A 12,219-nucleotide genomic window follows, 5' to 3' on the forward strand; every position below is an offset into this window, starting at 1 on the left:
GGCTGGCACCACCCTCTGGCTGCTCCTGCTCTCTCCGCCCCTAGGCCTGCCCCATGCACCTTGTCCTGCTTCCTTTCCATTTTCCGATCTGGCCAAGCTAGCTGTTCACGCCGCGACCACAGCTCCAAACATTTCCTCTTCTTCTTCTTCTTCTTCTTCGAGACGCCCGATCCCGCACCAACTCTCCGTATCACTTTGCTGCCATTTTCCTTTTTTTACTACTTCTCGGTTCTCGTGATCATTAAGAGCGTGTGTGACGCGCCACAAGCGCTCGTGTGCGCCTTGCGCCGCGTAGCAACGGGCTTCAAGCTAGCACGGCTGCCTGCGTGCACGGGAGATCCTGCGTTGCGTTGCGTTGGTGCCGCGCGATTCCGACCCAGGCTGCCCCCGCCTGCTTGCTCGGGTCGCCTCGTCTCACCACTCACCTGCCCCCTTCTCTCCTCCACAGATCCACACAAACATCACGCAATTAAACATCGCTTATCACCTGCCGATCGGGCGTCCGTCTCAGCCGCTTGATTGAAAACGCCCACGGAAAAAAATCACCCGTCCGATTCGGTCCCTCCCTCGCAGCCTGAATTCCCAAACACACGTACTCCACGCACGTATTTAGCCGATCACGCCTCCTTTTCTATCCGCCGCCCAGCTACACATTTCCGGTCGCCGTCAAAAAATGAATTTCCTTTCCTTTTCTTCCCGCGACAGGGCCGATAGCGACCGCCGGCGCAGATGCTTTGGATCGTGAGGCCAATCTCGATCCTCCAGAGTAGATTTTTCTTGTTTTTTCTCCCTTCCTTCCTTCCTCCCTCCCAAGCGATGCGGCGTGGAAAGATTAGCACAAGTAGAGCAGCAAGCTCTGCCGTATGGTACAGATCGGCACGCAATTAGCTGACGCTGACTGCAACTTCAGGACGAGTGTCAATTAGGGGCCCGTCCTCTCTCTCTCTCTCTGGCTTTAGCAGCAGCGCCTGTAATCTTTTTTTTGCATGCAACGTCGCCGTCGAGGAGGAGGAGGAGGAGGAGGAAGGGGTGGATGGAATCTTGGCTATGCTTGTCTGGATGTTAGTGGGGGCTGCACAAGACAAAAGGTGCTCCCTTGTCCGCCCCTTGTCCAATCGGGTCCAAGGGAAAATGCTCTTGTCCTGTGCTTGTTAAGCTTGAGTTGTATACTAATCTGGAGTAATTAATTAGCTAGTCCTGGTACGATTAGTTTATCAAATCGGTCACATGACAACAGATGCGTTTAATTAGGCGTGCGCACTTTTGTTGTCATAAGGGGAGAACAATTAATTAACCGATCATGTGTTTATGTGGCATGATCCTGATTAAGTACATTCAGGTTAAGGTGACATGTTATTTTTGGGAAAAATCTTGGTGGAAGAAGGGTGGCGAAACCGTGAAAGCGATGCATCACCTTTGGAATAGTGAAAAGCTAGCTGTATGTGAGAGCGATGGCGGGAAGAGGCTGCACAACATATTTTTTTTGCCTTCAGTGGATGAGACTGGACTGAAAAGGTTTCTTTTTTACAAGCACATTTATGCGATGTATTGATCGACACACTGTTCAGCAAACTTTTGATCTTGTTGTCCCCCCACAAACGACTTCGCCAATTAATATCCAAAGAAAAGAATGGTTATCGTCGAAGCAGATTTAGTACGGCTGATTTAAGTTTTGTGCACAATAATAACCAAAAAAACGAATGGTTTGAAAAGCTTTCAATATAGTACTCACTGCATTGCAAAATGTAGGGTGTATTTTGACTGTCTGATTTTCAAGAGAATACTTTGGACACGAATCCAATAAAATCAAGATTATACGACATAACTCGTGTTATTAAATTGTCAGTTCAACTATGGATTTGGACAGCTGAAATACTATGTCATACATTTTGCGAGAGAGGGAGTATGATAGTGAATTTTAATCTCCATATGGAGCATCCTCTAATTATTTTCCCATCAAATTAAACACAAATTCAAAGAATTTTGAGCATCAAACACCCCTCTTGAAACATATCGGCATGGCCAATTTGCTCTGTTTGCCTCAACTGAGGCTAGCAATCAACATATACATTTTTCATGTAACAAATGTGAAAGAAAATGCACCTTTTCTTTTGGGGTCCGGTTGGTGCCTAGCTAGCTAGAAAGACTATGAAAATAAAGTCGGATGGGAATAATCTAGTTATTTGAGTGTCTTTTTCTCCTTGTCGAAGTGAGTCTTTGTTTCTCCTTCTTCGAGAGTTAACATTCGAACATTGGCGACGGGAAGGAGTAGCAGTAGAGTAAGGTGAGAGGGGAGAGAGGGAGGGAGGGCGAAGAGGAGTAGAAGACAAGGGTTGTAGGGCGAGAAAGTGAAGGAGGATCTTATGACATCGCAAGGAAGATGAAGATATGTAGCGACACGTAGAGGTAGTAGGCTCGTGGGGGGAGAAGATAAATTGGTAGAGATGGGGTGGACAAAGTAAAACCGTTGTGTTTTCCGAGTGTCAAAGTTAAATTACACATCTAATCTTTAATTTTGGTTACTAGTGCGAAGCGCCATTATGTTTCACTGGTACAGAGCCCCTGTTTTTTTTCCCACTCTATTTAACAAATCAACAATTTCTTGTAGTGTGCGATTACAGCAGAACACTGAATACAACAAACCTCGGTGACATGGCATAGGATAAGCACGCATATACAGATAATATTGAACCAGTTCTTCCTGGATTTGATCTTGACATAACACAGAGGACGAGACGCATGGTGATTAACTGACGGCGGCTAATTGAACTTCTCGTTCGACATGACAACCGTGTGCCATAAAAAGGTTTGCTAGCTTGTCTCCGTGCACTTATTCTCGTACACCACGACAGATAATTTTACTACCACCGATAGATCGATATTACCCTAATTAACCCCGTAGTACAATGCACATGCATACAATAAAGATACAACACTTAATCTTCGCAGCGATCGACCCCAATTGTCACAAGGAGAGAAAACAAAAGCCACGACCGACTTGTTTCTTCTTTTTTTTACTGATCATACGCGCGCGAGAGACCGTTTTCGATTTTACGCGCGAGAGTAACGGCGAGAACGTTCGATTCGAGGGGGGGATCTAGCTAGTTGACCAGTTCCACATCCACCAGCTGATCTGGCCGCCGTCCTCCTCCTCGTCCTCCGCATGGTGGTGCCCATGGCCGGCGCCGAAGAGGACGCCTGCGTCGTCGTCGGGCAAGTAGCTGCACCCCTCGTCGCTGCCCGCGCCGTCGTCCTCCTCGGACTGGATCCCACCGGCGCCGCCCATGACGCAGTCGTGGTGGTACTCGTCGGCGGCGCCGCCCGGGGGGAAGTAGGAGTAGGACTCGACGCTGCTGTCGACCACGGCGAGCAGCGCGTCCGCGTCCAGCACCGCGCTCCCGGCGCCGCTGCCCGTGCTGAGCCGGTCCTCCGCCTTCACCTGCTGCAGCAGCAGCGCCTCGTCGAACGCCTCCGCCGCGGCCATCTGCTCCTCTGCGTCAACGGACGCCTTGGCCTGGTCCTCCGGAGGCTGCAGCTGCTCCGAGGCGTCCATGGCCGCGCCGCCTGCCGGTCCCGGCGCCTCCTTCTCTTGCATCTTCTCGGTCAACGTTACCACCTGACCGGCACACAACACAATTAAAACCCAGACATGGAACACCAACAACGAACGAGCTGAGGAAATTGATCGAAATTAGAGTAGTACCTGGGAGCGGAGGCGGTGGTTGTCCTGGAGGAGGGCGTCGTGGTCGGCGCGGAGGGCGTCGAAGGAGGCCTTGAGGCGGTCGAAGTCGCGCTCCAGCGTCTTGGTCTTCCAGCGGGCGCGCCGGTTCTGGAACCACACGGCCACCTGCCGCGGCTGCAGCCCCAGCTTGCGCGCCAGCTCCGTCTTCCGCTCCGGCTCCAGCTTGTTCTCCTCCTCGAAGCTCTTCTCCAGCAGATGCACCTATCAATCGAGTCAAATCATTAGAACAGAGTATCATGCATGTTCTACTGGCTAGTTAATCTAGGTGCGTAGTCTAGTTATGAATTACCTGCTCCGGAGTGAGGCGGCGCTTCTTCTCCGGGAGCTGCTCGTCGTAGTACTCCTCCTCCAGCAGGTCGTCGGGCGAGGTGAAGAAGGGCCGCTTTACGCCGCGCCCTTCTTCCATGCCCAGCACCGGTCTCCCACCTTCATCATCACTCCCACATGGCAACCCCAATCAGTACAGAAATCACACGCAAAATTGCCAAAATCAACAGAGGGGTCAGATCAGATGAGAATGATACCTCGATGATGGAACATGGCGGCTGCTGCTGCGCCCCCGGCGCCGATGCCGCCCGCGCCACAGTCCAAGAAGAGCATCTGCCCGGCGCCGGAGCCCGACGTGTTGAAGATGAGCCGGCCGGGCTCCATGCGAACCAAAGCTTCAAGATCGAGCTAGCTCGTGTGTCGTCTGGCGAAACGAAAGAGAATATGTACAGCTGCTGCGGCGGCCGAGGGGATCTTATAAGAAGCAGGAGGAGGAGGCGATCATGGCGGCCATCTTGTGGCGGAAGAAGCTGGTGCTCCACAGAAGCCTCGTCGAGATCTTCATCGGAGACAGCGAAAGCCCCATCATGCACGCCCCAGTCCCCGAGGCCCCGAGAGATCTCCTCGGCCCTGCGGGGAGGAGACCACTCGTGTACGGACGCACGTGTCTCGCCGGAGAAGAGCTTAGCTAGCGCGTATCGGAGCGGGACAATTCAACGGGGCCGGAGAAGATGGGTGTGGTGGATGGCCGGGCTCGAAGAAGAAAGAAAGAAAAGAAAACCTTTTCTTGATTTCTTAATGCGTTTGATCACGACGAGGGGTTTGTTTTTTACTATTCGTGCTGTGATATAATTTTTTTTTTCTTGTGGAGGACACTGATCGGCTAAAGTTTGAAGAAATGGAGAGGGGCCTTCTTATAGGAGCCGGGACGGCATGGATTGACGGGTTTGCCCCTCTGGGTGCTAGCGGTGGGTGGGAAGGAAGGAGCCATGGATGGAAACGACGGAGATGGATCTGGACGCCGGGGGTATCTGATGTGATCCGTTCTGATCGCTTGCGCTCAAAGGTGAAAACTGTACTGGCCTGGTTAATCGTAAAGGTGCGGAGATGACTCCCTCCGGTGTAAAGATCTTCTGCGAAGAAAACTCTGTTTTCATTTCTGTGGAGGCTCTTCGTCGGCGCGCCACCATCATCAAACGGCTGACAGTTTTTTGTGTGTGTGGAACTATTTGTTGTTTATGTTTGCTGCAGCATAGGCACGCAATCAACGGCTTGAAATGAATCGAGTCGGGAGATTACCTGTCATACGTCCGTAGGTTATTTTTTCCGATACTTATATTAGGAGACAAAATACTATCTACTTCTATGTCACCACATAAATGGGTAGTTATAACTAGTAACTTGACGTTCGCAATTATTTTATAACTTGACGTTCACATAAGAGTTGAGCTTCTTGCATCTATTTACCATAAGATTACATTACCTAAACGGTTTTGTTAGGTCTCAGCTGCATGAGAAATAAGAATTTTTATGAGTCGACCACCGCCCGCTCAAGTTTGAAATTCACACATATGTATTTGTGTTTTTGTTCATGTGTTTTTGATAGAGATGGATGGTTAGTATCATTGATTAAGATTGTGCCGCAGCTGAATCCTTAACTAAATTAAGAACTATTGGCGCACAATAGTAACCGGAGAGTACATTGACATCGTTTCTCAGTTCTCATAGAGAAATCAGGAAATAAATATTACCTGTGAGAAAAAAAGATAAATGTCAGAAAATAATTCAAGGCGAGTGGCAATTTTCGGTAGAAGTGAAGCAGCCAAGCCAGATGAGAGGAATCCGCACCCGATCCAAGGGGAGCGGCAGGTGTCCGATAGCCAATTGGTGATTAGTCCATGCCATCGTGTCGGGTAACTGACAGGGAATCCGTCTCGATCGTGCAGCGGATGGATGGACTCCGCGAGCGTCGGGCGCGTTCCGAGCGCCGCCCAAAATGACCATTTCGCCCAACCACAAGCAACCCGTTTTCTTCTCCCATGTGTGCCCAAGCTGTGTTCCTGTACTAGCAGGACACCGGAGGGGAGGGGATTGGTCCATGTGGACGTGGTAGGAGACCACATTTTATTTTGCCCCGAGATTCCCTTCCCGTCCCATCAGTTCCAGCGCAACCCCATGCGTGTTTCCTGGCTTCCAGCGATGTTTGCATGTCAAAATTCCATGTGAAAATCTGGTCGTGTAGCTTCCGTATAGTTGTTCCGTGTATTTCCTGATCCATTTCGTTTTATTTACCAGACATTTCACATGTACAAAAATACGGCTGTGGCATGTAGACCTCTCCATCAGAGTGAGTTTTTTTAAAGATGCCAAGCAGAAGACTCGAGGCTAGTTGTCGATGACGTTGAACCGTTCAAAGGACAGACCGGTCCTAATCCTGGTGTATAGAGTGGGCCGCACCACAAGGCGAGGCCTGCCAAAGTCTAGAGTTGGCTAAGAAGGTGATGCAATTTAATTCGTGAAATGACGCACGTTAATCATGCATGTAAAAGTATTTACTCCTAGCAGCACTATAGACATTAGACAGTTCTATAGCCTCCTTGCTTGTATTATTCTTGTGTACATGCATGAAAATTGCATGCAGAAAAAACACAAATGATTGATTCAAAGTCTGTCGGTTCCATGTATCAGACTAAGGTTTCGATGGAATGCCGAGTGAAATACGTGCCTGCTCCCACCTAACCGTGATGTTCGACGTCTCCATACTTTGACAGTTTACATCGTATTCTTTATGTCGTTTGCCTAAACTGCTGGACAGTTTTGCTAGCTATACGTGTTGCGTGGCCTTTTGTCCAAATCAGTTTCCTGGAGGATCTGGATGTAGCTACTGTCCGATGATGATTTACCGAATGGATAAAAAAATTGTGCTACCGAGACATTCGATACGAGCTCCGGAGCGAGTCTAATAAGAAATCGTTCCAGGGCACATCTCTCTCGACTGGAAAAAAGAACAGGAGGTGGCCAATTCGCCCCTTCCAAAGCGGCACACATTGTCACGTTCCCCGCTTTTTTTGCTTGCGTGTTAAAACCGGTATACGAGCTCAACAAGAAAGAAGAGTACAAAGAAGAAGAAAAAAAGGACCTGGGGCCCCACGATGCTTCGGCAGGAGAGAGCGATCCCGCCGGCGCACGTGTGGCTGCGTAATAACGGCACGAAGTAAGCGGAAGCAGAGGAGGGGGGAAAGGGTATCTGCGTAAAAATCCGGGCAGCGAAGAAAGATGCCGGGCCGACCCGACGTGGGCGTGTGAGTCACCTGTCAGGGGCGGCTTGTCTTACGTGCACCACGTACCGCCCCCGGCCCAGGGGCCCGCCACCGATCGCGGCCCGCACCGCACATGGTCCGCCGCGCCCACCTGATCTTCTGCGCCTTGCTTATATGTCTGCCGGTTAAAATTTTCACTCTCCTTGTTCAAGCGATAGATCGCACTTCCACTCCACGGGGTAGCCCACCTTTGTAGCAGTCGAGGAACGACGATGCTCTGTTTCTCTCTCGGCGGAACAGATACACCACCGAGAGAAACCGTAGCACGTATAGTGGCGTGCACGCGTATGCAGGACAGTGGCCAGTAGCCCCTGGGATCGAATCAGAGATAAAGGCTAATCTCGCATCAGAAACCGTTTCCATGTTCCGGATTTTGTCACGCATCATCGGCGATAGGAGGCGGCGAGGCAGAGAAAGAAAGAAAGAAAGGGTGAGCGCCGACGACTCCGTGTGGCCAGCGCGGGAAGCAGATGAGGCTGCTGGGGCCCCGAGGAAGGGTGATGATGTGAAATAGAATAAGGTTTTGCTTTCGTTTCTTTTCCTCTCTTAACGCTCGCTCTTCTGCCCTCTCCGCAGTGGACCAAGCCAAGCCAGGGAGGAAAGGCGAGCGAGACGGGGAGAAAGATGAGAAAGGAGCACAAGAGAAAGTACGCGCCTTGGCGTCTCTCCATACGTGTTCAACGCCCCCTTTTCGTTACATCCCATCCCACCCCACCGAGAAGAAAAGGCAGAGGGATTTTGCTTCTCGTGAATAAAATTCCAAGGATCATTCGGCCTCGGGTCGATCCATCACGGCGTCACAGCGTGTTTGATATTTAGCGAGGTGATCAAACGTGTTGATGCTGCTTCATGTGGTTCCTACCTATGTTTTCAGAAAGAATGAGAGGAAGAAACGCATGCACGCGACTGGAATCAAGGGATATGATGGGTACCGCGCTAGGCTTTCAAGTGCACTTTGGACTTGCGTCGGACTATACTGGTAGTCGACATGAGTACTAATTGTGCATGTTTTACGTTTGTCCAGTAGAATTACTAACCATATTGAACTTTCTTTTTTGTTCTGGTGATCCAGTGGGCAACATGCAACAACGACGATACTACTGAAAAATCAGATACCTATCCGAGGTATCCGACCAACTTTTATCTCGACACCATGTACTACTCCAGATGTAACTCTTTTTTTTCCCTCTTCTCTTATTTGGTTCGCCCGCCCCACCCAAAAAGTACTTAGCACTAGCATGCCCTCGATTAGCAAATTTTACTTGGGGGACATTAGACAAAAATGGGACATAGCCACATAGGTATGAAAGAACGCTTACTATTTGAGAATCAGGCATTTTAATTTTAGACGAAAAAAAATATTATTATTCTGGCTACAATAGATTTGAACATAACGTGGTCCGGCTGGAGACCATCGGTTAACATATCCGTTCAATGAAATAGTGCCGAAGATTCTTGACTCTATCTGCCCCTATATGCACTGAATGCTTGCTTTCAGGGAATTAAACTAAAACACACATCAGAGGAAATTATTTATCTATTGAGTAAGTTTAATTTGATTACTTTTGTGCTCTATGTTTATTGACTACAAGTCAACACAATAGGAGTACTAGATACTTAATAATTTGGCCTCTCTGGAAAATTTCCACTTCGAATACAAAATACTCTGATAGAACCTCTCTAATAGAGTAATTTTTTTTCCGAATTGGAATATTGCTATGTTAGTAGAAGAGAATACAAGGGCCGGTGGAAATAGATTAATCGGCTTACTACACCACAAGTTCGTGGTTCTCCTCACCAGCAGACCACACACACGCTAAAAAAAAGCCTTATCGATTATCCACATCACCACCTGGCATGTGTGGTAAGTCATCTTAGAATCCAATCAATATATTATCCACATCAAAAGTCCAACCAAGCATGTTGCGCCATCTAGGTTTTTTTTTTTCAAACTACACCGCACAAATTAATAAACAAACGTATTTTTTTTTGAGGAAACTAACGTATATATAACACCAGACCACTCATGGACTTTAGCTAATCGGCAACAAACGCGTGTTAATTTCTTCGTTTACACGGGGCAAAACTAATCATCATAGCAACTGCAACATCGATCGCGATAGCTATAGCATCCAAGTTAATTCAAAGGATCCAATGATGATGCGCCCGGGCCGGGGTTCGTGTCAATCGGGGATATACCAATCAACGTTTGATTACGGAGCCAGCCAAAACTTGGAAAGTGAAAGGACTCGCATTGTGGACTACACAATTAAACCCGTTCCTGTCTTGGACAAGTGGCACGCACGGCGACCAGCCAGATAATATGATCAAGGTGCAATGCATCGTCGGTTTATGCAGTATGTATACTCGAGTGCGCTTTTCATATACGCAAACGACCGCGTAAGCGGCCTGGGGAATCTGTTAGTTAATCTAACCTTCTTATCAGCGCTAACCTAGGCTGATTAATCAGTGTACTGGGTGACAGCGCCGGCGAGTGAAAGCAACTACTCGGCGGATGAATCTAGTCTAGGATAAACTCCAATGCCGCTGCTATTAGGGGTGTTACCAATCGTGTACATGAGCTGATATTCGTGGATTAGCGGCGTCGATCTGGCTGGGTGGCCGGCCATTCGATCGTGCATGCAAGGGTAGCATTTTCCTGGGCGGCGATGGGAACCGGCCAATTAGCCGCGCGCAACAACGCCAACGGCTCTTGATCTGGGCCGAAGGGCCACGGAAAGGGCAAGGTCAACCAATGAACCAATTGTATCAAAATCAGCTCAAAGCTATAGCCTAGCTTGCAGTCACCAGCAGCGGTTGTGTTTCGGATATCTCTCTGCCTGTGCCTGCGCCCTCGAGCACTTCCCACAGCGCCGGGCACTACCGACCCCCCCTAGTAGTGGTGGGTGTGGCTGGGCACCGTGGCACTGTGGATCATCTCGATCTCACATGTATCCATTGCCTGGGGCCAGCCAGCTCGACCTGCCGGCCGGTTCCGTTCCCCCGGCCTCTTTTCTAAATTGCTCCTCACATGCAGTGATATCATCGATCTAGAACAAAATGTAGTGTGAGATGATCGATCTCAGATTCTCAATCTCAAGGCATATATGCATCTATCTCTTTCTTAATGCTACACGGTTGGTTTTACTTGTCTAGCTGGTCGATCGAGAGATAGATGCAGTCGCACATGCATATGCTGGGACGGGGAATCCAGACCGGATTTTTTCCCCTGACACCCAATTAATACATGACGCTTATGTACGTATGTAGTCGACTTCAGTATTTGTGTTTGTATGTGTGAACGGCTCGACGCTACGCGTCAACGTATACAGATAGGTACTGGCACCAGACACCAGGGAGCGTCGCTGATTCTTCTTGCTCCCTCCCTCTCTCTCGTAGTTTCGTTGTCTTGTCTGTCTCGAGAGTCTTCTCCAGATGCTGTTTCTCCGCTGTACTCCACGGGATGATGCTCCGGTCCACAATCAAATCTTTGCCTAGTCGGTTAATCCCGCTTGTGATTTTACAGTTTTGCTGATCTTTTTGCGCCTGGAAAAGGAAAACTCAATCAGAAGCAGCAGAATCGATCTGGCGAAACAGAGCATGGGCGATCGTGCCCGAGCACACCGCCCATTTCAGAGTCATTTCACGAAAGGGAGGAAAGAAAAACCGGAGAAAGCAGGAGGGAGCAAAAGGCGCCGGCGTAGTGCACGGCGCACCAGCGGGACGGGGCAGAAAAAGAAAGCAAAATCAGTTGAGTCCATGTCGAGATTAAGCGAAGAGCACCAGGCCAGTCGCTGCCTTGCCATGCCACCGCCGATATCCATCCCCTAGCCCGATTAAACGGGTTTTAGCCACAAGCAGGCAGCACCAACTGGCCGGTTGCGCAGCAACGATTGATTCAACACAAAATGTTGCTTCTGTCGAGAGGAGGCGCGCGGCTTGTCTGCATTGTGGTTGCTAGGACCAGCCGCTGACCTGCTGTTATGTACGATCTCAATCAAATTTAACCAGTACACGTTGGATGAGATTGTGTAGAAGATAAGTGTTGGTACTAATTAAGTGGTCGTCTTTTACTCGAAAACTTTAAAGAAACTAACTTCAAAACAGACGCCCAAGTCCCAACCAACTGAAACCCGAGTGGCCGGCCGGGCCGGCCATCTCATCCCCCCTGTTTACTTTGCTGACAGTGATCAGTCAAAACCAACAGGCCGGAAAAAGAAAGCAACAGAAGAACAAACTTATCCCCGATCCTCCTGTTCAGATTAAAAAGGGAGTACACATACAGGATAAATTTTTCTAGTATCTGCTTAGCTGTGAAGCAACAGTGACGGCTTTTGCATCAAAGCGGGTGTCGATCGTGCAAGTGCAACTGTGCATGTTGCGTTTTCGCATCGCATGCTCCGGTGGTGCGGATCTCTTTGGGTGGAGTGGAGAGTCAAGGTGGACTCTGAAGAAGAAGCTTCAAAAGGAGGTGCAATGGCGATGGCACTGATGGGACAAGCCAAAGCCAAAGCATAACTCGTATAAATACTCTTGCCGTCTCTGCCGTCATGGGGATTTGATAAAAGTGGAGGGGCATGTGAGACTCACTTATTAGTGCTCCTCCTACTTACTAATTACTTAACTCTGTTTGTTGCCTTTTTTCTTTTGTTATTTGTTACTTCATCTATTGTTTTTAAAGTTTAAAGCTGGGTGTCACTAAAGCAGAGGGTGATGGTAAAGTGGTGGAGAAAAAGGCTAGTAGCAGTTCTGATTAAGGTAGGTAATTGTTCTGCTTCCTAGGATGACTGGATCTTCACTTAGCTTGTATTAGTAGGTTGATTAATCTAATCCGGTGGGTGGCCAGGGAAGAAAGGTGAGTTGTTTTTGGCAAGAGGGGATAGTTTTGTT

The 12,219-nt window shown here is 49.0% G+C and overlaps 2 protein-coding genes and 1 long non-coding RNA gene across 3 annotated transcripts; 1 reads left to right on the top strand and 2 right to left on the bottom strand.

The window, feature by feature from the left end:
• Positions 1–2,658: 2,658 nt before the first annotated feature.
• On the bottom strand, positions 2,659–4,913 carry LOC100831051 (homeobox-leucine zipper protein HOX16). The gene is made up of 4 exons (XM_003572933.4): positions 4,267–4,913; positions 4,032–4,168; positions 3,704–3,943; positions 2,659–3,616 (listed from the first exon to the last, which is right to left on the bottom strand). The coding sequence occupies exons 1-4, from the start codon at positions 4,391–4,393 to the stop codon at positions 3,098–3,100; spliced, it is 1,023 nt and encodes a 340-aa protein (XP_003572981.1). The 5' UTR covers positions 4,394–4,913; the 3' UTR covers positions 2,659–3,097.
• A 2,528-nt stretch (positions 4,914–7,441) lies between these two features.
• Positions 7,442–8,888, top strand: LOC100822644. The gene is made up of 4 exons (XM_014900648.2): positions 7,442–7,759; positions 7,906–7,976; positions 8,204–8,308; positions 8,402–8,888. The coding sequence occupies exons 1-4, from the start codon at positions 7,691–7,693 to the stop codon at positions 8,628–8,630; spliced, it is 474 nt and encodes a 157-aa protein (XP_014756134.1). The 5' UTR covers positions 7,442–7,690; the 3' UTR covers positions 8,631–8,888.
• A 1,509-nt stretch (positions 8,889–10,397) lies between these two features.
• LOC112271609 lies at positions 10,398–11,806 on the bottom strand. Its single transcript, XR_002964889.1, has 2 exons — positions 10,997–11,806; positions 10,398–10,875 (listed from the first exon to the last, which is right to left on the bottom strand). It is a non-coding gene; the product is annotated as an uncharacterized LOC112271609 (long non-coding RNA).
• Between the last annotated feature and the right edge of the window lie 413 nt (positions 11,807–12,219).

Source organism: Brachypodium distachyon, chromosome 3 (assembly GCF_000005505.3).
Source record: "Brachypodium distachyon strain Bd21 chromosome 3, Brachypodium_distachyon_v3.0, whole genome shotgun sequence".
Taxonomy (NCBI): domain Eukaryota; kingdom Viridiplantae; phylum Streptophyta; class Magnoliopsida; order Poales; family Poaceae; genus Brachypodium; species Brachypodium distachyon.